Raw genomic sequence first — 25253 nt, 5'->3', positions numbered from 1 at the left:
GCACTCACCATCTGCAGTGATTTTGGAGCCAAAAAAATAGAGCCAGCCACTGTTTCCCCATCTATTTTCCCATGAATTGATGGGACCGGATGCCATGGTCTTTGTTTTCTGAATGTTGAACTTTAAGCCAACTTCTTTACTCTCCTCTTTCACTTTCATCAAGAGCCTCTTTAGTTCTTCTTTACTTTCTGCCATAATGGTGGTGTCATCTGCATATCTGAGGTTATTGATATTTCTTCAGGCAATCTTGATTCCAGCTTGTGCTTCCTCCAGCCCAGAGTTTCTCATGATGTACTCTATATAAGTTAAATAAGTAGGGTGAAAATATACAGCCTTGAAATACTCCTTTTCCTATTTGGAACCAGTCTGTTGTTCCATGACCAGTTCTAACTGTTGCTTCCTGACCTGCATGCATATTTCTCAAGAGGCAGGTCAGGTGGTCTGGTATTCCCATATCTTTCAGAATTTTCCACAGTATATTATGATCCACATAGTCAAAGGCTTTGGCATAGTCAATAAAGCAGAAATAGATGTTTTTCTGGAACTCTCTTGCTTTTTCCATGATCCATTGGATGTTGGCAATTTGATCTCTGGTTCCTCTGCCTTTTGTAAAACCAGCTTGAATATCTGGAAGTTCACAGTTCACGTATTGCTGAAGCCTGGCTTGGAGAATTTTAAGCACCACTTTACTAGTGATGAGTATCTCTTACTAGTGAGATGAGTGCAATTGTGCAGTAGTTTGAGCATTCTTTTGCATTGCCTTTCTTTGGGATTGAAATGAAAACTGACCTTTTCTGGTCCTGTGGCCACTGCTGAGTTTTCCAAATTTGCTGGCATATTGAGTGCAGCACTTTCACAGCATCATCTTTCAGGATTTGAAATAGCTTAACTGGGATCCACCAAGTCCATTAGCTTTGTTCATAGTGATGCTTCCTAAGGCCCACTTGGCTTCGCATTCCAGGATGTCTGGCTCTAGGTGAGTGATCACACCATCGTGATTGTCTGGGTTGTGAGGAGCTTTTTTGTACAGTTCTTCTGTGTATTCTTGCCACTTCTTCTTAAAATCTTCTTCTTCTGTGAGGTCCCTACCATTTCTATCCTTTATTGAGCCTATCTTTGCGTGAAATGTTCCCTTGATATCTCTAATTTTCTTGAAGAGATCTCTAGTCTTTCCCATTCTATTGTTTTCCTCTATTCCTTTGCACTGATAGCTGAGGAAGGCTTTCTTATCTCTCCTTGCTATTCTTTGGAACTCTGCATTCAAATGGGTATATCATCCTTTTTTTCCTTTGCTTTTTTCTTCCCTTCTTTTCACAGCTATTTGTAAGTCCTCCTCAGACAGCCATTTTGCTATTTTGCATTTCTTTTTCTTGGGGATGGTCTTGATTCCTGTCTCCTGTACAATGTCACAAACCTCTGTCCATACCTCATCAGGCACTCTGTCTATCAGATTTAGTCCCTTAAATCTATTTCTCACTTCCACTGTATAGTCATAAAAATAAGTATACAACCTGTATATTGAAGATGATTTCAAATTGTAAATAAGCACACACACATTTGTATAGGTAAGTCATGAAAGTATGAAATGAAGTGTATTTACTTCATGACAAAAAATTTTAAGTGTAAAAAATTATTCTCTGTCCTTTGGCCTCATCTCTTTCTCACTGTGAGTTGTGTGTCTGCATTATGCATGGACCAGACCTCCCCCATCAGTGGGAACACCTGCTCAACCGTGAAGAGCAACTTTCTCCCAGCGTCAGTAAGACAGCTCCAAAAAAGGTAAATTCCTGTTTCATCCACCTCATTAGAACTGATTCAAATGTATATTTCTTAATGGGTGAATAATACTCCATTGTATATATGTACCAAACTGGAGATTATTATACAGAGTGAAGTAAGCCAGAAAGAAAAACACCAATACAGTATATTAATGCATATATATGGAATTTGGAAAGATGGTAAGGATAGCCCTGTATGCGAGACAGCAAAAAAGACACAGATGTATAGAACAGTCTTTGGACTCTGTGGGAGAGGGCAAGGGTGGGATGATTTGGGAGAATGGCATTGAAACATGCATAATATCATATGTGAAACAAATCGCCAGTCCAGGTTTGATGCATGATACAGGATGCTTGGGGCTGGTGCACTGGGATGACCCAGAGGGATGGTATGGAGGGAAGCGGGAGGAGGGGTTCAGGATGGGGAACACGTGTATACCCATGGCGGATTCATGTTGATGTATGGCTAATCCAATACAATACTGTAAAATAATTAGCCTCCAATTAAAAAAAATAAATTTATATTTAAAAAAAGAAATGAAGAGAATCCAGGCCCAGAATGTAGACTTGCTGAAAATCACTGTCAAAGAGCTGCCTGAACCCCTGGAGGTATATCCCCACTGCCAGACTCCTCTTCCGATTTCTGTGCCATTGTTTGCAATGGAGACCAGCATAGAGGAGTGGAGGAGGAACGAGAAATTTGGCTTAATTAAACAAAAGATGTGAAATGAAGCTGCTCCTTGTGTTGGTACGATCTGAGTTTAAATCTGCTCTGATTTTTTAAATATATGATGTCATGTGAATAAAATGTCTTAGGAATACTGGGTGTTTTTGAAAGTAAGCTTTTACTAGCTCTGTGATCTTTGGTGTGTCATTTAAACTTCTCTTAACCTAGCTTTACTTATTTGTAGAGTAAGTACCTGCCCTTTGCATCTCAGAGGTCACGTTAAAATAATGAAAACACTAGGTGAAGCCAAAGTGAAGTAAAATGGAATTATTTCTAGGAAGTAGCTGGGTGTAGTGCAAATAGCATAGACATCGCAGTTAGGAGATTTGGGTTCAGTTTAAGATTCTGTACTTAATTGCTTGGTATTTATTTTGGCAGCTTGGGCTGTAAGAACTTGCAATAAATAGTAGAGAAATTTTAAAAAAAGTTAATTCCTTCTTGACCTTGTAAGGGCTCATATGACCCACCATGATGATGCTTAGATCTGTATTATGTATACTGTTAATAACATCTTTTAATGCAGAGCCCTCTGTCTCAAAACCTTCCATACCTGTGCCTGACTTCTAGAGGACAGAACAGTTCTCAGAGCTTCCTGGGTTACAGTTCTCAAATTTGACTTGCATAAAATTTTCCATTTCTTTCTTAGGTTGACTGATGTATTTTTCCACAGAGGAAAACACACCAAAGTTATTAAATGGGTTAATCAGATGTTATCTTTATTTTTTATCATTTTCCTTTTATTTTCCAAATATTTTGTTATCAGGCAGAACTAATATCCTTATTTGAAGTCTTTATTATTTCACAAAATGTTTTTTTAAATAAAAACAAGCTTTCAAAAGTTCAGACACTTCTTTTAAACACCTCCACCGAGTACAGAAATGCTCTTCACAGCCCTAGAAGCAAGAAATTCTAGTAGAATGTATGGTAGACATCTCATAGTTAATATTCTTCAGAATATGGATACTCAGGGTGATCGATAATACTGGAAGAGAAAGAGGAGTACTAATTTATTAAATCAGTCATGTTGTGATAGCGAGTATTACTCTGTGATGTGGTCACAATGGGCTAAAACTTGAAATCTACAAATCATGTCCCTCCTTCTCCCCCGACAAGCACACATGCAGGTGTCTGCTCCGTGTGCACATAGCACCTTCACATCCAGTCCCAAACTTCACATGTAATATTCACTCCACAGTGACAGGTAGTTTGACTCAGGTTACAATTTATATGATAGCACAAGACCTATGGCTAACTGTGGAGGTCATTTCAGTCCTGGGTGTAACTTTTGACCCAAAACGATGAGAATAATCACAGTTAAAGAATTAGTTGCTCTTGTTTTCATACATCCATCAAAAAAATATCAAGCATCACCCCCTAAATCCAGGGTGCTTCCATTAAAGAATTTCCAATTTATTGAAGAGATTTTAAGTACACCTAAATAATCTTAACTACCGAATATGATTACTGCTTTCTTAATTTATAATTTATGAGAACACTTATTATTCATTTGTTAGTATTACTGCTATTTTCTGTTTTTTCTCATGTTTTGATTTTTTTCCCCTAAATTTGTCCTTTTCTATTCAGTTCATTAAAAAATGTATTCTGAGAAAATCCGTGTGCCAAGAGCTGTGTTGTTGACATAAAGTCACAAAGATAACTAAGTCTAGGCATTCAAGACTAATCAGGGGAACATAGATTTATACTTAAAATCTTTTGAGTACAGAAAATTAGCTTTACACATTTTATTCATTTATCATGTGTTTTCTTAGAATTATGATATAGCTTTACAAACAAGAAGGGGAGTTTGAGCTCTTTCATTTGAAACTGTCTTCATTTCATCACTAATTTGTGTTCCCTTCTCTCTAAATTCCCCTCCAAATTCTCTCTTATTAGTCTTCTGTCTCTTCAATCCTGGCATCCTCTGCAATTTTAGCTGGAATTCTGCATTAGTAAAGAAGTCTAAGTCCAGGAGGCAGAGGCTCCCCAGGGGATGGACCGGTGATGAACAAAGGCTACAATGGGTTGAGTCTTGACTCATGAAACCAGAGACCCAGACAATCTTACCTGCATGTGTCCTGCTAAGGACACAGCAGTCACTCACTAGAGGGTCAGTTAAGCTTATGATCGACTGGTAATTCAGCTTTGTGAAATAACAGGCATGAGGACATGGACCTGGGAGTTTTAATAGGGGGAAAAAGCCCAATGAAGAGATAAACATGACATAAATGGATGGTGTCATGGAAAATAAATGCCCTTTAGGGAGAAAATCCACCAGACACCAGAAAGAAGGGGTGGAGGCAGGTCCACTGTGAGTTCTCAGCACTGACGCATGTCGCCCTTCATGGACTCCCCTCCATAAAAACATTGACATGAAATTTTACAATTGTGCTATGATAAAAATGAATATGGGTTTCTCTGGTATCTCAGACTGTAAAGAATCTGCCTGCAATATGGGACACCAGGGTTCAACCCCTAGGTTGGGAAGATCCCCTGGAGGAGGGAATGGCAACCCACTCCAATATTCTTGCTTGGAGAATTCCATGAACAGAGGAACCTGGTGGGGCTATGGTCCATGGGGTCACAAAAGAGTCACATACAACTGAACAACTAACTCTTTCATTTTCAATTTCAAACATGAATATAATCCAGGACAGATTCATTATTACAGAGTCACTATTAATTTGATCATTTCAACTGATTTTTAAAAGAATTAAATATGAACATTTTTTCATAGAGCTTTAAAGTACTAGGGACTGTGCTCCATGTGTCTACTGGGTTCCTCAGCCCTGCAAGGTGGTACACCAGGCACAGTAATTAGGAGCACAAAGTAATGAATTCACCACAATATCAGCTCTGGTGATTTTACTGATGGGCTGTCATGGGCCGCAATTACATTTCTATTGGTCAGAGACAGAACCCTGGAGGAAACCTCTGGTCTGAGGTCTACAGGAAGCATCTGGTTTACACACTGGAAATCAGAACTGTCTTCCTAGAATTAAGCTTTTAAAAGTCCTCATTCCCCTGCTGACCTGCCTGTTATAGTAAACAGTGTATGTGTGAAACATCAGCAAGTCACTTACAGTAGAAATTCATAATATCTCATATTTCTATTGATGCCATCAATTGTTTTCATGTCTTCTGGAGTCAGTTCAAAGTCAAACACCTGTAAGGAAGGAAGAATAACATTAACCTCTTCTCCAAGGAGTCGTCCTCTCCCTAGGGACTAGAGGAGTTTCCATGGAGGAGACAAGAAGAGGGAACAGGGAAGCCAAGTCTGTCCTCAGCTTTCAGGTGAACAAGCCTGGGAGCCTCTGCTGAGTTCTCATCTCTCCTTCCCACACCTTCTCCTTCTCTGTCCACCTCACAAACATTACAGTGCATCAGTCTTTCTAAGTGAATCACTTGAGACAGAAAACAAACTAAAATCCTGTTTTTCCAAACACACAGTCTTTGGACACTCCAGACTGAGAACCTGCTCCCAGAAAAAGTGGAGTCCGTTCTGAGCCCAGATATGAAGAAGATTTTTCCCCATTCACTGATGAGGGGGCATAGTGCTGTGCTGAGATGAAGTACAGGTTAGTTGCCACAGTTCAGCCAAATATATTTGAAAATATATACAGAGAAGTGTTCAGGCTCCTCTGACAAGAGCCACATCCACCTGCTAAAGCAGGACTGCTGAGCTGCTCTGCATTGAACTGCAAATGCACGAGAGCTCAGCCAAGAGGACCACAGCTGAGCTGAGTGCAGGCTGTTTGCCAAAGCACAGAATCAAGAGACACACATAATGATCTCTGCATTAAATCTTGAAACTAGGGAGAGTTTCGTGTACAGCTATGGCTAAGGGTACGATAATGGTCTCCTACACACAAATCAAAAGACAACAGGAAATTTGCAAAAGCAGAAACTCAAGGAGATTAAATGCATGAAAGTGAAACATTAATATTTAGGAAAATGCAAAACAAAACCACAATGATTTGTTAAGTTAAGGATCACTGCTATAATTTGCATGCCCCCAAATTCACATGTTGGGGCCTCACCCCACTGAGATGGTATTACAAATTAGAGCCTGTGAGGGTGATTAGGTCATGATGGTGGAGCCCTCAAGAATGAGATTTAAACAATATCATATTCATATAAAAGACTTGGGAGAGCTCTGTTGCGGCCTCCACCATGTTAAGATACAAGGGAAAGCCTGTGACCTGGAGGAGGGCCCTCACTTGATCACACAGGCACCCTGACCTCAGACCTCCAGCTTTAGAACTGTGAGAAACAAATTTCAGTTGTTTCTAAGCCACCCGATCTTAAGTATTTTGTTAGAGCAGCCTAAATAGTCTATGAAAATCAAATATAATTTTGTCAATTGAGAATGAAGAAAATAAGATGTCATTTGTACGAGGTGACAGAATAAATTGATACAGTGCTGGAAATAAAATCTCTATTTTCTGTCCAACCTGAACCCTCTCCAGAACCCTCTCCTGAACCCTCTCCATGCCACCTCTCCTGTTGCCACAGCAGGAGGAGAAAACCATTAGAAACACACACAAGGCATTCATGCACCAAGAAAAACAGGTAACTTGTCTTGACTCAAGGATAGTCTGAGAGCTGGACAAAGAATGACCCTTGTGAAGGATATTCCTTAGGAGCGCTCTGCCCACAGCCCCACTCATCATCACCTGCATGTTCTCTTTGATCCGCTTCTTGTTGTAACTCTTGGCCAGAACCACAACCCCACGTTGTATCTGGTAGCGAAGGGCAACCAGAGCTGGGGTCTGCTTGTGCTTATTGGCAATGGCACAAAGAACCGGGTCCTCCAAAAGAATAGGGTAATTTGGGTTCACCCTGGAAGGAAATTCAGAAATGCTGAGGAGTTGAAACTGAATACTTAGTTTCTAAGGAGGCTTTTCAAACAGATAAAGTAGGTCTACTCTAGACCAATGTTTCTCAAAGTGTGGTCCAGGGACCAGAAGCATCAGTATCACCTGGAATCTTGTTAGAAATACAAATTCCATGGCTTAGCTGAAGACAAACTGAATCAGAACCTCAACTGTGTCATTTCCCAATCTGCATTTACAAAGTTCTTGCAGTCATTTGGATGCATGCTTGAGCTGAGACTAGTACTGTCAGACTTGTGGACTTTTTTCTTTTTTTCTGTTTTACTTCTCAGTGGTTATTTTTCTTAATAATCATAGCTCTAAAATAAGTACAAGGGCAAGAAAATAAAAAAGAGATGGAGACAGGGAAATGTTTTGTTTTTAATTTTCACTTTTCTGAAGTGTTGATAAAAATTGAGTAGTCCAAAAATGAGATTTCATCATTATTTGCATTGTGCAATACTCCTACAAACAAATTTTCACTAAAATGATTCAATTTGTGATTTTTTTTTGATCACCATAGATCTGGGTTGTTGTTCAGTCAGTCATGTCTGACTATTTGCAACCCCATGGATTGCAGCATTCCAGGCTTATCTGTCCTTCACTATCTCCCAGAGCTTGCTCAAACTCATGTCCATTGAGTCAATTATCCATCCCACCATCTTGTCCTCTGTCATCCCATTCACCTCCTGCTTTCAATCTTTCCCAGAATCAAGGTCTTTTCTAATGAGTTGGTTCTTCACATCATGTGGCCAAAGTATTGAAGCTTCAGTCAGCATCAGTCCTTCTAATGAATATTCAGGACTGAGTTCCTTTAGGATTGACTGGTTTGATCTCCTTGCAGTCCCTAGGAGGTACATTTCTTATCCTGATTTTAGATATAAGGTGAGGGAGACTTGAAACTTTTATTACTAGCACCATGTTCATTTGTTAAAAAATAAGTAAGTCATGACTTAAGCTTTCTCTTAAGTGTTCAATGCAGAGACACTTGCATTAAAATCTACATACAATAAGACACATGAAATGTAAAAAAATCAATTTGGCTTGTGATTATAAGACAAAACAGAAGGATTATGTCCCATCTCTCTTCTATTCCTGTCAGTTAAATGTTATCTCCAGAGCACTGCATTCAGCTCAGTTCAGTTCAGTCACTCAGTCGTGTCCGACTCTTTGCAACCCCATGGACTGCAGCATGCCATTCCTCCATGTCCGTCACCAATTCCTGGAGTTTACTCAAACTCATGTCTATTGAGTTAGTGACGCCACCCAACCATCTCATCTTCTGTCATCCCCTTCTCCTTCTGCCTTCAATCTTTCCCAGCATCAGGGTCTTTTCCAGTGAGTCAGTTCTTCAAATCATGTGGTCAAAAGATTGGAGTTTCAGCTTCAGCATCAGTCCTTTCAATGAATAGTCAGGACTGATTTCCTTTAGGATTTTCTGGTTGGATCTCCTTGCAGTCCAAGGGATTCTCAGGAGTCTTCTCTAATACCACAGTTCAAAAGCATCAATTCTTTGGTGCTCAGCTTTCTTTACAGTCCAACTCTCACATCCATACATCACCACTGGAAAAACCAGAGCTTTGACTAGATGGACCTTTGTTGGAGAAGTAATGTCTCTGCTTTTTTAACATTCTGTCTAGGTTGGTCATAGCTTTTCTTCCAAGGAGCAAGGGTCTTTTAATTTCATGGCTGAAGTCACCATCTGCAGTGATTTTGGAGCCCCCCCAAATAAAGCCTTTTCATGTTTTCTATTGTTTCCCCATCTATTTGCCATGATATGATGGGACCGGATGACATGATCTTAGTCTCCTGAATGTTGTGCTTTAAGCCAACTTTTTTTACTCTCCTCTTTCACTTTTATCAAGAGACTCTTTAGTTCTTCTTCACTTTCTGCCATAAGAGTGGTATCATCTGTGTATCTGAGGTTATTGATATTTTCCCCGGCAATCTTGATTCCAGCTTGTGCTTCATCCAACCCAGCATTCCACATAATGTACTCTGCATATAAATCAAATAAGCAGGGTGACAATATACAGGCTTGATGTACTCCTTTACTGATTTGGAACCATTCTTTTGTTCCATGTACAGCTCTAACTGTTGCTTCTTGACCTTACAAATTTCTCAGTAGGCAGCTCATGTGGTCTGGTATTTTCATCTCTTTAAGAATTTTCCAAGTGTTGTGATCCACGCAGTCAAAGGCTTTGGTGTAGTCAATAAAGCAGAAGTAGATGTTTTTCTGGAATTCTCTTGCTTTTTTGATGATCCAGTGGATGTTGGCAATTTGATCTCTGGTTCCTCTGTCTTTTCTAAATCCAGCTTGAACATCTGGAAGTTCATGTACTGTTGAAGCCTAGCTTGGAGAATTTTGAACATCACTTTGCTAGCATGTGAAATAAGTGCAATTGTGAGGTAGTTTGAGCATTCTTTGGCATTGCCTTTCTTTGAGATTGGAATGAATCTGAAAACTGACCTTTTCCAGTCCTGTAGAACCCCATGAACAGTATGAAAAAAACACTGTGTACATTATTATAAAAATATTTTATCAAAATTTGAGTTTTATGGACTTCCCTGGTTGTCCAGTGGTTAAGACTTCATCTTTCAGTTCAGGGGTTGAGGGTTTGATCTTTGGTCAGAGAGCTAAGATCCCACATGCCTTGAAGCCCAAAAACCAAACATAAAACAGAAACAGTAATGTAACAAATTCAGTAAAGATTTAAAAAAATTGAGTTTCAGAGTAACACCCTGTGGCTTTCAGTAATGTTCATACCATTTTGATGACCGTTGGGATCCCAGAGCACCATAGGCAACTAGGACAATATCGTGTGACTTGCAGAACTCCAGCAGTTTGCTCTGGTTGAGATAAAGGTGACATTCCACCTGTAGAAGCCAACAGAGAAGAATTGTCAAGTTATATGAAAAGGTAACATGCCAAAGGAAGCTTAAAAGTAAAAATTACATACGCTAAAGAAACAAAAAAAACTGTGTAAATCAAATTACAACTGGAAACATCAACCTCAATAATGTTTAAAAAAAAAACACAAATTTTATCTCTGTTCCCTGAAAAGATTAAATATTAATAATAATTCCTGAGAACAAGCAACTCTAGGAACCAGATCTTGGTTACTAAATACCACTGAACACCACCAAGACATATGTCTAATTCCAGACTGGAGACAGAAAGAGAGCTGTTAGAATCTTGGGACTATAGGACCTAGTGTGATGGGAGGGGGAGGTCCCACTGATGGCATTTGGGTAAACTTGAGCATCAAAAAGAATTATGAGTGAAAACAAATGTAGCACACAGAGTAAATAAAAATCACTGAGGCTCTAGTGATGAGAGCGGGAGAAAGAACAAAACTATTTTCCTCCATGGATGGTGAGTATTACAATAAATCCTTTCTCAGAAACTGACAATTAACGGGAAGGAGTTAAGTTTTTACCCTGTCTTACAAGAATAAGTGCATTTTATGTTGACTTAATGAGGGAATTTTGTCTTTACAATAAAATGTTAGGTCAGGAGATTAAAAATATTGCTTAAAATAGAAAATATTGAAAAATATCCCAATGAAATAATTAATGCACGTGGGAGTCATTGAAGGATTCTCAACCATTTTGTGAAAATTTGGGGGAAATCGAAATTCCCCTAATGAAAGTTATTATCTGACAGATGACTAGATAATTTCAACAGGAAATTAGTACACACTTCCAAACAAAAAAATCTAGCTACCAGTAGTTTTATCAGGAGAACAAAATACCACTACTCACAGAAGGACAACTTGTCATCACATGCTTCCTACTCGGGTGTATGTGAGAGGCACAGCACACAAAGGACACCCACAGCTGATTCATGTGAATGTATGGCAAAAACCACCACAATACTGTACAGTAATTAGCCTCCTTAAAATGAATTTAAAAAAAATAAAGATTTATGGAGGATGGCTCTGCCCATCAGAACAAGGGGAAAAATAAAAGGACGTTTTCTTGTCAAATGTAATAAGGAATTCAGATTTAACTACTAATTTACATAAACTAGAACCAGACAAACAAGTTAATCAATGTCACAAAGTAATGATGATAAATACAGTGTGTTGAGAACTTGTCTCGCTATCTTCGTGACATAATGATTGAGTGACCATTCTAGGTTAAAAACCATGAAAAATATGACTCAAAGTGACATGTGAACTATATCAGATCTGGGTCATCAAAACATAATATATATATTTATTATATAATCCATAGAATTAAATATATATATGTATATATACACACTATTGTATCCTTAACTGTTCTAATATCTGAAATTTTTCACAATAAAGACATGGAAGTAAAACTAATACCAGAATCAGGTTAATTTCTTAACTTTTATAACATATATATATATTTCTTGAATTGTGTAAGCTACACTTTCCATATAAGATTCTTTTTCTTTGACTCCAACTTGTTACTTAAAGACATTAAGATACATATGAAATAAGACTGTTGCAGAAGGGTGAAGATTACATGACATATGTATCACATCTCAGTTATATGGTATATCTAGATCTGTCAAACTAGAATTAAACAGCAGAGAGATGGTCACCAGGGGCTGGGAGGAGGGGGGAATCTGGAATTGATAAGCATGATGTGAAGTCTCAATTATACAAGATGAATGAATTTTAGATCTGCTTCCAACACTGTCCCTATAATAAACAACACTGTATTGTATTATATGAATACTTTTTAAAACTTGCTATGAGGTTAGGTCTCACGGTCTTCTTTTACCACAATAAGGTAAAATATAGAACCAAAAAAAGTACGAGAACAGAAACAGACATAGAAAAGTGAGTTTAATCAGTTAATTTTGTGATGGACATTGATGGGAGAACCAGTCCAAGCTTGAGTAAATCACAAGGTGTGCTCTACGATTGAGTAAGTATTCCTGAATGAATATTTCATCAGTGGAAAGTTATGACCAACCTAGATAGCATACTGAAAAGCAGAGACATTACTTTGCCAACAAAGGTCCGTCTAGTCAAGGCTATGGTTTTTCCTGTGGTCATGTATGGATGTGAGAGTTGGACTGTGAAGAAAGCTGAGTGCCAAAGAATTGATGCTTTTGAACTGTAGTGTTGGAGAAAACTCTTAAGAGTCCCTTGGACTGCAAGGAGATCCAACCAGTCCATTCTGAAGGAGATCAGCCCTGGGATTTCTTTGGAGGGAATGAGGCTGAAGCTGAAACTCCAGTACTTTGGCCACCTCATGCAAAGAGTTGACTCATTGGAAAAGACTTTGTTGCTGGGAGGGATTGGGGGCAGGAGGAGAAGGGGACGACAGAGGATGAGATGGCTGGATGGCATCACTGACTCGATGGACATGAGTCTGAGTGAACTCCGGGAGTTGGTGATGGACAGGGAGGCCTGGCGTCCTGTGATTCATGGGGTCGCAAGGAGTCAGACACGACTGAGTGACTGAATTGAACTGAACTATCTCCATAAGCCTTTAACTTCATCCATCAAACTTGATGAACTTTCATATTCTCCAGCAAACTTGGCTGAAGACCCATAAATGCAGAGAAACCAAGACAAAGGATTCAGGCATTCAAACTCCGCACAAACTCTTAACACCCTTCTCAGCTGATTTTTCTTTGTTTACTTACTGTTCCATGTTTCCTTAATGTACATAGTTCCCTCCGAGACATTTTGACATCTGATTTCTGATCATGCTTTAAGCTCAGGGGGAAAACCTCTTCCTCTAAGTTCTGGGTGTTGAGTCTAACCCCCTTTCACTTCCCTCAGCTCCTACCCACAATTTAGCAGGAAGCCCTCCCTGCTTTTTCCACCCAGACTTTATCAGTCAGAGATACTGCTATGGATTCTATTCACACTGTCCAGACAGAGGCTCTGCCCTCTAGAATCCTCTGTCCACAAAGGTCAGATGAACAGGAGGGAAGGCCAGACAGACGTCTGGCTCCAGGGCAAGAAGGAGGTTCTGAAGAGCAGGAGGGAGAGGAGTCAAGGCTGCTCACCTGGTTGCAGACAGGCTTGTACTTGAGCCCAGGCTTGTTCAGGATCTTCTCCAGCTGCTTGTGGTTGAAATTGGACACCCCGATGGACTTGGTCAGCCCTGCATCCTTACACTTCTCCAGGGCCTGGGAGGGAGGGGTGGTGAACAGTAATGAATGGGCTATAAAACAAGATTAATGGCTGAAAAAAAAATGTTAAAAGTGTCTCTCGTCAAACATTAGCATTGATTATAAGGAAGAAAAAAGTGGAAGAAGTGGAAAAGACACAGGAAGAATTACAGTTAGAAAAACCCTGGAGAATACATAATACATGGACAAATATAGATGCCTATGTTACCATCCCAAATTCTTCTCCACTGTTCTTCTCTGTGAACATTTCAGCAAAAGTTTCCTCTCTACAACCCCAGCATCCCAGCCCTTAGATTCATGAACTGCTGAGTCTGATGGTCCACAGTCCATTCTCACAGGTGGAAGAAATGAAGGAGGTTCCCTATCTCCTGGCTCCTCCTCTGGTTCTCTCTTCCCTGGACTTACTTCCCATGTGTGACGGAGATCCACTGAGTCAAGTATAAGTTTTCCATCTTCATCTGTTGGCAAAATTTCCTCCCCTGGCTGGAATAGGAGCAGTCATTTTAGAGATGTTACAAAACAATTTCCCCACACTTAGCCAAACAGCCAGGCACATCTAGGACCAGGGCATCAAACCTCTATGAGGTAGGTTTACAACATTCTAGATACTAATATTTGCAAAGTGTTTTACATTTGGAGTTTTGAGCAATGTGTTTAGAAGGCAATTTTCCACTAGTCTCTTACACTTAACGTTCTGATAAATACAATTTTCCTACATTCTAATGGGGACTGTCAATGACTTATTTGAATTTTTTTCTGCCTCTTTTACTTTCCTCTTGCAAAATATCTCCATTGCGCTGGGAGTGACTGTAAGTTATGCCTTACTTCTGGCATTAAAATTGCAAACTTGACCTGGGCTAAATATCAGACTTCCTTTTCCCTTTGAGCATCAGGTGCCTTAGGGCAGGCATATGAACCAGCAAAGCTCTCCTTAGGTTGATATGGAATGTGGAAGATCTAGACATGCTCTCAATTGTTCATGACTATGAGCCTTGAGGCCCCCAAGGCCATATTTGCCACTGATCGAAAATGTTCAGTGAAAATAAAGCAAACCAAGTGTAATGCCATGATAAGAGATAGAAAAATGGACCCATTTCTAAGAATACTGCAACTCAACTTTCCTCAGTGTAGAGTACGTCCTACACTGTACTATGAAAAATACTTAAGTACTATGATAAATCTTAAGTGTTATGAAAAAAAGTACTATGAAAAATCTTAAACCAACCATCCATGGAAGCTGATAGACATTGTGACATATGAAATAAGATAGAGGTGATAACACAAATTGCCAACCTTCAGAGGCACTGGAGTATGAATAAGATAGAGATCAACATAGTCCAGTTGAAGGTTTTTCAGTGACTTTTCCAAGGCTGATTGGACCAACTCTGGTTGAAGGCATGTGGACCAAAGCTGCAGAGGTTAAATAATATAAATTATGTTAAATGAAGGCAGTAGGTCATTTTGTTTGTCTTGTTTCATTTAATGATAAAACATTTTTATTGCTTAGAAATGGATGACCACTGGGAAAAATGCTCCTTTTTTTCTTGAGTTCCATTTTTTTATCTAACCCACCCATGCAAACTTTATTATTTGACTAAATTTATCATCAGTACATCATTCATAATAGAATAAAATTAATCAAGATAAATAACATTATAAAATAATTACCATGCCTATCATCTGAATTGTGTTTAATAGAGTGTAAAAGCACAAACTTAGTCTAATTCAATCAATCAGTCCTCTCAGAATTAATTAGCATTTTGTTTACATAACTGTAGAAAAAAAAGTATTTTGAACATATTAACATGAGCAGAACATAATTCAAGGCACTTTGGCTAGATCTTGTGGAATATACAAAATGCCTCTCCTAATGTTCTCTCTTACTCTTAGAGTTGAGAACTGAAATTCAGAATGTGAAGAAATTTGAGAAACCCACCCAAATGATAAGGAAACCTATAATCTATTCACACTTCTGTATGAATCCTTAGACCATACTAAATCACACTCCTCTGGTCTAGGCTCAGAGAAGGAAAGTGACTTTAAAATTTGAACAGAGCAGTGAAGAAAAAGTTGGTATCACTTTCTATTTTGGGGCAGGGGAGGAGGAAACTACATTTAACATATAAATATGTGTGGAAATAAAGCTGTATCAGTAAACAACATTCACCTAATTACTGATCCTATTACATAATTGTCACCTGCATACAACTAGTTGTGCACATGTGCACACACACAACAGACAAATCACCTTTGAAGTATAGAATATGTCTTCTCTCTTCACAGTGCCATCAGCAATCTTGCTTCGAATGGCCTGGCCAACCTGCTCTTCATTTCTGTACGCATGAGCACAGTCAATGTGGCGGAACCCAACCTCTATAGCGAATTTGGTGACCTCCAGAGCTTCACTCTTAGGAACCTACATAAGCAACAAAGGTAGGAATTGAACATCCCCATGATTAAGAAGTTGCTGAGTCACAAGTTTGATCTTTCCAATAGTCAACTTTTCTTGTGCTTTTGGTTCATTCTGCATGTGTGGTGATGAACCCATAACAGTTTTCCTGAACTTTCCTGGTCAGTGATTAAATGGACAACCAGGAACCCTTCAATACCAGGCGATCAATGGTTGGTCACAGGTATCAGACGACCCCAAGAAAAATTCCAGATTCAGTGATTTTCTGGAAAAAAATTGTAAGACTTAGCATAAAGTTATAGTCATGGATACAATTTACTGTGAGATGCTTGAAGCAAAATCCACAAAGGTATAAAGTATCTGGTAAAAGCATCAAGAAAGGAGTATGTTAAGGCTGCATGTTGTCACCCTGCTTATGTAACATATGCAAAGTATATCATACAAAATGCTGGCCTGCATGAAGCACAAAGTGGAATCAAGATTGCCGGGGAGAAGTATCAATAACCTCAGATATGCGGATGACACCACCCTTAGGGCAGAAAGTGAAGAGGAACTGAAGAACCTCTTGATGAAAGTGAAAGAGAAGAGTGAAAAAGCTGGCTTAAAACTCAACATTCAAAAGTTAAGATCATGGCATCCGATCCCATCACTGCATGGCAAATAGATGGAGAAACAATGGAAACAGTCAGAGATTTTATTTTCTTGGGCTCCAAAATCACTGCAGATGGTGACTGCAGCCATGAAATTTTAAAAAAAAAGCTTGCTTCTTGGAAGAAAAGTTATGACCAATGTACATAGCATATTAAAAAGCAGAGACATTACTTTGCCAGCAAAGGTCTGTCTAATCAAAGCCCTGGTTTTTCCAGTAGTCATGTATGAATGTGAGAGTTGGACTATAAAGAAAGCTGAGTGCAGAAGAATTGATGCTTTTGAACTGTGATGTTGGAGAAGACTCCTGAGTCCCTCAGACAGCAAGGAGATCAAACCAGTCCATCCTAAAGAAAATCAGTCCTGAATATTCATTGGAAGGACTGATGTTGAAGCTCAAACTCCAATACTTTGGCCATCTGATGTGAAGAATAGACTCATTGGAAAAGACCCTGATGCTGGGAAAGATTGAAGGTAGAAGGAGAAGGGGACAACAGGGGATAAGAAAGTTGGATGGGATCACTAGCTTGATGGACATGAGTTTGAGTAAGCTCCAGGAGTTGGTGATGGACAGGGAAGCCAGGTGTGCTGCAGTCCATGGGTTCACAAAGAGTTGGACATGACTGAGCAACTGAACCGAGCTGAAAAGCATCAAGAAACCAGGTGAAAGCTTCTGGGACCTCTGTCTACCAGTGAAGCCACATAGAATACATCAAGTAAAATCTGCATCTATTCAAGTTGTACAAACTGATGTTTTCATATAAGCATCCATTGTTAATGATTGACACAATCAAGCTGATAACAGATCTGTCGCCTCACGTGGATAACTTTTGGCTGTGGGGAGAATCCTTTTTTTTTTTTTTTTTTTTGCATGTGATATAGCAATGTTTACTCAATGGTTTGCAACTGAATTTATTTATTTATTTATTTTTTAATTTTAAAATCTTTAATTCTTACATGCGTTCCCAAACATGAACCCCCCTCCCACCTCCCTCCCCATAACATCTCAGTGGGTCATCCCATGCACCAACCCCAAGCATGCTGTATCCTGCGTCAGACATGGACTGGCGATTCAATTCTTACATGATAGTATACATGATAGAATGCCATTCTCCCAAATCATCCCACCCTCTCCCTCTCCCTCTGAGTCCAAAAGTCCGTTATACACAGCTGTGTCTTTTTTCCTGTCTTGCATACAGGGTCATCATTGCCATCTTTGTAGATTCCATATATATGTGTTAGTATACTATATTGGTGTTTTTCTTTCTGGCTTACTTCACTCTGTATAATCGGCTCCAGTTTCATCCATCTCATCAGAACTGATTCAAATGAATTCTTTTTAACAGATGAGTAATACTCCATTGTGTATATGTACCACTGCTTTCTTATCCATTCATCTGCTGATGGACATCTAGGTTGCTTCCGTGTCCTGGCTATTATAAACAGTGCTGCGATGAACATTGGGGTACATGTGTCTCTTTCAATTCTGGTTTCCTCGGTGTGTATGCCCAGCAGTGGGATTGCTGGGTCATAACGTAGTTCTATTTGCAATTTTTTAAGGAATCTCCACACTGTTCTCCATAGTGGCTGTACTAGTTTGCATTCCCACCAACAGTGTAAGAGGGTTCCCTTTTCTCCACACCCTCTCCAGCATTTATTGCTTGCAGATTTTTGGATCGCTGCCATTCTGACTGGTGTGAAGTGGTACCTCATTGTGGTTTTGATTTGCATTTCTCTGATAATGAGTGATGCTGAGCATCTTTTCATGTGTTTGTTAGCCATCCATATGTCTTCTTTGGAGAAATGTCTATTTAGTTCTTTGGCCCATTTTTTGATTGGGTCATTTATTTTTCTGGAATTGAGCTGCATAAGTTGCTTGTATATTTTTGAGATTAGTTGTTTGTCAGTTGCTTCATTTGTTATTATTTTCTCCCATTCAGAAGGCTGTCTTTTCACCTTACTTATAGTTTCCTTTGTTGTGCAGAAGCTTTTAATTTTAATTAGATCCCATTTGTTTATTTTTGCTTTTATTTCCAGAATTCTGGGAGGTGGATCATAGAGGATCCTGCTGTGATTTATGTCTGAGAGTGTTTTGCCTATGTTCTCCTCTAGGAGTTTTATAGTTTCTGGTCTTACATTTAGATCTTTAATCCATTTTGAGTTTATTTTTGTGTGCGGTGTTAGAAAGTGATCTAGTTTCATTCTTTTACAAGTGGTTGACCAGTTTTCCCAGCACCACTTGTTAAAGAGATTGTCTTTACTCCATTGTATATTCTTGCCTCCTTTGTCAAAGATAAGGTGTCCATATGTGTGTGGATTTATCTCTGGGCTTTCTATTTTGTTCCATTGATCTATATGTCTGTCTTTGTGCCAGTACCATACTGTTTTGATGACTGTGGCTTTGTAGTAGTGCCTGAAGTCAGGCAAGTTGATTCCTCCAGTTCCATTCTTCTTTCTCAAGATTGCTTTGGCAATTCGAGGTTTTTTGTATTTCCATACAAATCTTGAAATTATCTGTTCTAGTTCTGTGAAAAATATGGCTGGTAGCTTGATAGGGATTGCATTGAATTTGTAAATTGCTTTGGGTAGTATACTCATTTTCACTATATTGATTCTTCCAATCCATGAACATGGTTCTTTGGGTAGATATATTCCTAAGTATTTTATTCTTTTCGTTGCAATGGTGAATGGAATTTTTTCCTTAATTTCTTTTTCTACTTTCTCATTATTAGTGTATAGGAATGCAAGGGATTTCTGTGTGTTGATTTTATATCCTGCAACTTTACTCTATTCATTGATGAGCTCTAGTAATTTTCTGGTGGAGTCTTTAGGGTTTTCCATGTAGAGGATCATGTTGTCTGCAAACAGTGAGAGTTTTACTTCTTCTTTTCCAATTTGGATTCCTTTTATTTCTTTTTCTGCTCTGATTGCTGTGGCCAAAACTTCCAGAACTATGTTGAATAGTAGCGGTGAAAGTGGACACCCTTGTCTTGTTCCTGACTTTAGGGGAAGTGCTTTCAATTTTTCACCATTGAGGATAATGTTTGCTGTGGGTTTGTCATATATAGCTTTTATTATGTTGAGGTATGTTCCTTCTATTCCTGCTTTCTGGAGCGTTTTTATCATAAATGGATGTTGAATTTTGTCAAAGGCCTTCTCTGCATCTATTGAGATAATCATATGGTTTTTATTTTTCAATTTGTTAATGTGGTGAATTACATTGATTGATTTGCAGATATTGAAGAATCCTTGCATCCCTGGGATAAAGCCCACTTGGTCATGGTGTATGATCTTTTTAATGTGTTGTTGGATTCTGATTGCTAGAATTTTGTTGAGGATTTTTGCATCTATGTTCATCAGTGATATTGGCCTGTAGTTTTCTTTTTTTGTGACATCTTTGTCAGGTTTTGGTATTAGGGTGATGGTGGCCTCATAGAATGAGTTTGGAAGTTTACCTTCCTCTGCAATTTTCTGGAAGAGTTTGAGGAGGATAGGTGTTAGCTATTCTCGAAATTTTTGGTAGAATTCAGCTGTGAAGCCGTCTGGACCTGGGCTTTTGTTTGCTGAAAGATTTCTGATTACAGTTTCAATTTCCGTGCTTGTGATGGGTCTGTTAAGATTTTCTATTTCTTCCTGGTTCAGTTTTGGAAAATTGTACTTTTCTAAGAATTTGTCCATTTCTTCCACATTGTCCATTTTATTGGCATACAACTGCTGATAGTAGTCTCTTATGATCCTTTGTATTTCTGTGTTGTCTGTTGTGATCTCTCCATTTTCATTTCTAATTTTATTGATTTGATTTTTCTCTCTTTGCTTCTTGATGAGTCTGGCTAGTGGTTTGTCGATTTTATTTATCCTTTCAAAGAACCAGCTTTTGGCTTTGTTGATTTTTGCTATGGTCTCTTTTGTTTCTTTAGCATTTATTTCTGCCCTAATTTTTAAGATTTCTTTCCTTCTACTAACTCTGGGGTTCTCCAATTCTTCCTTTTCTAGTTGCTTTAGTTGTAGAGTTAGGTTATTTATTTGACTTTTTTCTTGTTTCTTGAGGTATGCCTGTATTGCTATGAACTTTCCTCTTAGCACTGCTTTTATAGTGTCCCACAGGTTTTGGGTTGTTGTGTTTTCATTTTCATTAGTTTCTATGCCTATTTTGATTTCTTTTTTGATTTCTTCTGTGATTTGTTGGTTATTCAGAAGTGTGTTGTTCAACCTCCATATGTTGGGATTTTTAGTAGTTTTTCTCCTGTAATTGAGATCTAATCTTAATGCATTATGGTCAGAAAAGATGCTTGGAATGATTTTGATTTTTTTGAATTTATCAAGTTTAGATTTATGGCCCAGGATGTGATCTATCCTGGAGAAGGTTCCATGAGCACTTGAAAAAAAGGTGAAATTCATTGTTTTGGGGTGAAATGTCCTATAGATATCAATTAGGTCTAACTGATCTAATGTATCATTTAAAGTTTGCGTTTCTTTGTTAATTTTCTGTTTAGTTGATCTGTCCATAGGTGTGAGTGGGGTATTAAAGTCTCCCACTATTATTGTGTTATTGTTGATTTCCCCTTTCATACTTGTTAGCATTTGTCTTACATATTGTGGTGCTCCTATATTGGGTGCATATATATTTATAATTGTTATATCTTCTTCTTGGATTGATCCTTTGATCATTATGTAGTGGCCTTCTTTGTCTCTTTTCACAGCCTTTGTTTTAAAGTCTATTTAATCGGATATGAGTATTGCCACTCCTGCTTTCTTTTGGTCTCTATTTGCGTGGTATATCTTTTTCCAGCCCTTCACTTTCAGTCTGTATGTGTCCCTTGTTTTGAGGTGGGTCTCTTGTAAGCAGCATATAGAGGGGTCTTGTTTTTGTATCCATTCGGCCAGTCTTTGCCTTTTGGTTGGGGCGTTCAACCCATTTACGTTTAAGGTAATTATTGATAAGTATGATCCAGTTACCATTTACTTTATTGTTTTGGGTTCGGGTTTATACACCCTTTTCGTGTTTCCTGTCTAGAGAATATCCTTTAGAATTTGTTGGAGAGCTGGTTTGGTGGTGCTGAATTCTCTCAGCTTTTGCTTGTCTGTAAAGCTTTTGATTTCTCCTTCGTATTTGAATGCGATCCTTGCTGGGTACAGTAATCTGGGCTGTAGGTTATTGTCTTTCATCACTTTAAGTATGTCTTGCCATTCCCTCCTGGCCTGAAGAGTTTCTATTGAAAGATCAGCTGTTATCCTTATGGGGATCCCCTTGTGTGTTATTTGTTGTTTTTCCCTTGCTGCTTTTAATATTTGTTCTTTGTGTTTGATCTTTGTTAATTTGATTAATATGTGTCTTGGGGTGTTTCGCCTTGGGTTTATCCTATTTGGAACTCTCTGTGTTTCTTGGACTTGGGTGATTATTTCCTTCCCCATTTTAGGGAAGTTTTCAACTATTATCTCCTCAAGGATTTTCTCATGATCTTTCTTTCTGTCTTCTTCTTCTGGGACTCCTATAATTTGAATGTTGGAGCATTTCATATTGTCCTGGAGGTCTCTGAGATTGTCCTCATTTCTTTTAATTCGTTTTTCTTGTTTCCTCTCTGATTCATTTAATTCTACCATTCTATCTTCTATTTCACTAATCCTATCTTCTGCCTCCGTTATTCTACTATTTGTTGCCTCCAGAGTGTTTCTGATCTCATTTATTGCGTTTTTCATTATATTTTGACTCTTTTTTATTTCTTCTAGGTCCTTGTTAAAACTTTCTTGCATCTTCTCAATCCTTGTCTCTAGGCTATTTATCTGTGATTCCATTTTGATTTCAAGATTTTGGATCATTTTCACTATCAATATTCGGAATTCCTTCTCAGGTAGATTCCCTACTTCTTCCTCTTTTGTTTGGTTTGGTGGGCAACTCTCCTGTTCCTTTACCTGCTGAGTATTCCTCTGTCTCTTCATCTTGGTTATATTGCTGCGTTTGGGGTGGCCTTTTTATATTCTGGTAATTTGTGGAGTTCCCTTTATTATGGAGCTTCCTCACTGTGGGTGGGGTTCTATCAGTGGCTTGTCAAGGTTTCCTGGTTAGGGAGGCTTGTGTTGGAGTTCTGGTGGGTGGAGCTGGGTTTCTTCTCTCTGGAGTGCAGTGGAGTGACCAGTAATGGGTTATGAGACATCAAAGGTTTTGGAATAATTTTGAGCTGCCTGTATATTGAAGCTCAGGGGAGTGTTCCTGTGTTGCTGGAGAATTTGAGTGGTATGTCTTGTTTTGGAACTTGTTGGCCCTTGGGTGGAGCTTGGTTTCAGTGTAGGTATGAAGGCATTTGATGAGCTCCTATTGCTTAATGTTTCCTGAATTCAAGAGTTCTCTAATGTTTTCAGGCTTTGGATTTAAGCCTCCTGCTTCTGGTTTTCAGTTTTATTTTTACAGTAGCCTCTAGACTTCTCCATCTATACAGCACCAATGATAAAACATCTAGGTTAAAGATGAAAAGTTTCTCCACATTGAGGGACACTCAGAGAGGTTCACTGGGTTACAAGGAGAAGAGAAGATGGAGGGGGTAGTTAGAGGTAACTGGAATGAGATGCGGTGAGATCAAAAGAGGAGAGAGCAAGCTAGCCAGTAGTCAGTTCCTAATGTGCACTCTATAGTCTGGACCGCTCAGAGGTATTTACGGAGTTATACGGGGAAGAGGAGAGGGAGGAAGTAGACAGAGGTGACCAGGAGGATAAGAGAGAGGAATGAGAAGGAGAGAGACAAATCCTGCCAGTAACCAGTTCCTTAGGTGTTCTCCACCGTCTGGAACACACAGAGATTCACAGAGTTGGATAGAGAAGAGATGGGGGAGAAAAGAGACAGAGGCCACCTGGTGGAGAAAAAGGAGAGTCCAAAGGAGAAGAGAGTGGTCAAGCCAGTAATCTCGCTCTCAGGTAAACTTGGGTAGTGAAGTTTGGGTTTTTAAATGTACAAAATTGACAACAAAAACCCTAAGAGCAAAGATTAAAAATCTGTTTTTGAAGACAATGGTCTGCTTTTCTGGTTGCCTGATGTCCTCTGTCAGCCTACAGAAGTTGTTTTGTGGAGTTTGCTCGGCGTTGAAATGTTCTTTTGAGGAATTTGTGAGGGAGAAAGTGGTCTTCCCGTCCTATTCCTCCGCCATCTTTTCCCTTCTCCGGGAGAATCCTTAATATCCAGTCTCTTAGCAAATCGACTTCCCTTTCACTTTTCACTTTCATGCATTGGAGAAGGAAATGGCAACCCACTCCAGTGTTCTTGCCTGGAGAATCCCAGGGACGGGGGAGCCTGGTGGGCTGCCGTCTATGGGGTCGCACAGAGTCGGACACGACTGAAGCAACTTAGTAGTAGTAGTAGTAGTAGCAAATCTCATGAATACAGTCAATTTTTATAAACTATAGTTACCATGCTCTACATTACATCTCACAGCTTATCTTATAACTGAAAGTCTGTATTCTTGACCATTATCTGGCCATTTTCCCCAGCATGTACTCAGTTTCTGGTCACCATTCCTCTGCTCTCTGCTTCTGAGTTTCACTGTTTTAGATTCCACCAACAAAGAGATCAGGCAGTATTTGTCTTCCTACTTCTGGCTTATTTCACTTAGTTTAATATTCTCCAGGTTCCTCCCTGTTGTTGCAAATGGCAAAAGGATAACTTCTTTTATAAAGGCTGAATAATATTCCATTTGTTTTTTTTTAATTTAAATTTACTTATTTTAATTGGAGGCTAATTACTTTACAATATTCCATTTATTTTAATGTGATTTAGAATCTTCCCTTTTTCAAGGAGGTAGATCCTTGGTCTCTACCTCAAATACTTCTCTGGGTCATGTGTTTTTGGAAGAAGGAAAGGGTTCTGGAATTAATGAAACATACCGAGAAACCCCTCCATTACAATGTCCCTAAAAGCAAAGCAGCAGACAGTCAACGTTCTTGACAGCTGAGTTTCACCTCTTCTGCCAAGCTGGGAAAGAGACGGAAATTGCAGGGGAACCCAGAGTAATCTGCAGGTGAGCACAGCCTCAGATCCTGATGCAGAAGGGAGACTGGATGCTCTCTCTCCTTTTACAGGGCACAGTTCTAGCCTGGTTAGTGGAACCATGTGATCCTCCCAGAGTCACACAGGAACTCAGTGCTTGACAACCTAAGTCCCTTTCCTCTCAAATTATATCCACTACTATTTCTATCTCAAGCCTCAACCACTACTCTTACCTCCTCAGGTGCATAGGTTCCAAATCCCAGGATAGGGATGAAGTGGCCATCATTAAGCTTCACCCTCTGACATTGGGTTTCCATTGCCTGTTGCTCCTCTGAGTAAGCAGACTGATTTTTCTTCTTCTGCCTTCACAGGTTATATATAATAGGAAGGTAACGCCCCAGCTGCACTGTCCAATGTTAGCAGATGCATTGTAGGAGGAGCATGATTAAATTATTTCCCATGGAGTAAGAAGAGAATTAAAGCCAGTTGGCTTGCTTGGGTTTTTTTATCAGTATAATCTTAAGATACATTTTGATGAGGTTGGCCGAACAAGTATTAACTGTATGTTAGACTAGAAACTTCCACATAGTTGTCTTTTTTCATTTTTCTAATTATGAAGCTGAATCTTACAGTACAAATACATTCATACAGAGAATCACACAATTGAAAGGAGTGATTAATAAGCATTTAAAAAAAATCTTCAGTTCATCGCTCAGT

At 39.0% G+C, this 25253-nt stretch overlaps 1 protein-coding gene across 1 annotated transcript; it reads right to left on the bottom strand.

Moving 5' to 3' along the window:
* Nucleotides 1-3444: 3444 nt before the first annotated feature.
* On the bottom strand, nucleotides 3445-24853 carry LOC138091865 (prostaglandin F synthase 1-like). Its single transcript, XM_068987850.1, has 9 exons — nucleotides 24770-24853; nucleotides 15755-15922; nucleotides 14800-14916; nucleotides 13912-13989; nucleotides 13381-13503; nucleotides 10144-10253; nucleotides 7179-7344; nucleotides 5586-5668; nucleotides 3445-3487 (listed from the first exon to the last, which is right to left on the bottom strand). Exons 1-9 carry the CDS (start codon nucleotides 24851-24853, stop codon nucleotides 3445-3447), a joined length of 972 nt encoding a protein of 323 aa, XP_068843951.1.
* Between the last annotated feature and the right edge of the window lie 400 nt (nucleotides 24854-25253).

The sequence above is a fragment of the Capricornis sumatraensis genome, chromosome 15 (assembly GCF_032405125.1).
Source record: "Capricornis sumatraensis isolate serow.1 chromosome 15, serow.2, whole genome shotgun sequence".
Taxonomy (NCBI): Eukaryota; Metazoa; Chordata; class Mammalia; order Artiodactyla; family Bovidae; genus Capricornis; species Capricornis sumatraensis.
The sequence above is the reverse complement of the archived record's forward strand: the minus strand, read 5'-3'. Positions and strand labels throughout refer to the sequence as shown.

Excerpts from the sequence above, each read along its gene's own strand:
- LOC138091865 (XM_068987850.1), bottom strand. The coding sequence starts at position 24,853 with ATGGAAACCCAATGTCAGAGGGTGAAGCTTAATGATGGCCACTTCATC. Across the intron at positions 10,254-13,380 it reads ACAAGCCTGTCTGCAACCAG|GTGGAATGTCACCTTTATCT; the intron begins GTGAGCAGCCTT and ends TGGCTTCTACAG. Across the intron at positions 3,488-5,585 it reads AGATATTATGAATTTCTACT|TATTATCGATCACCCTGAGT; the intron begins GTAAGTGACTTG and ends TTTCTCTTCCAG.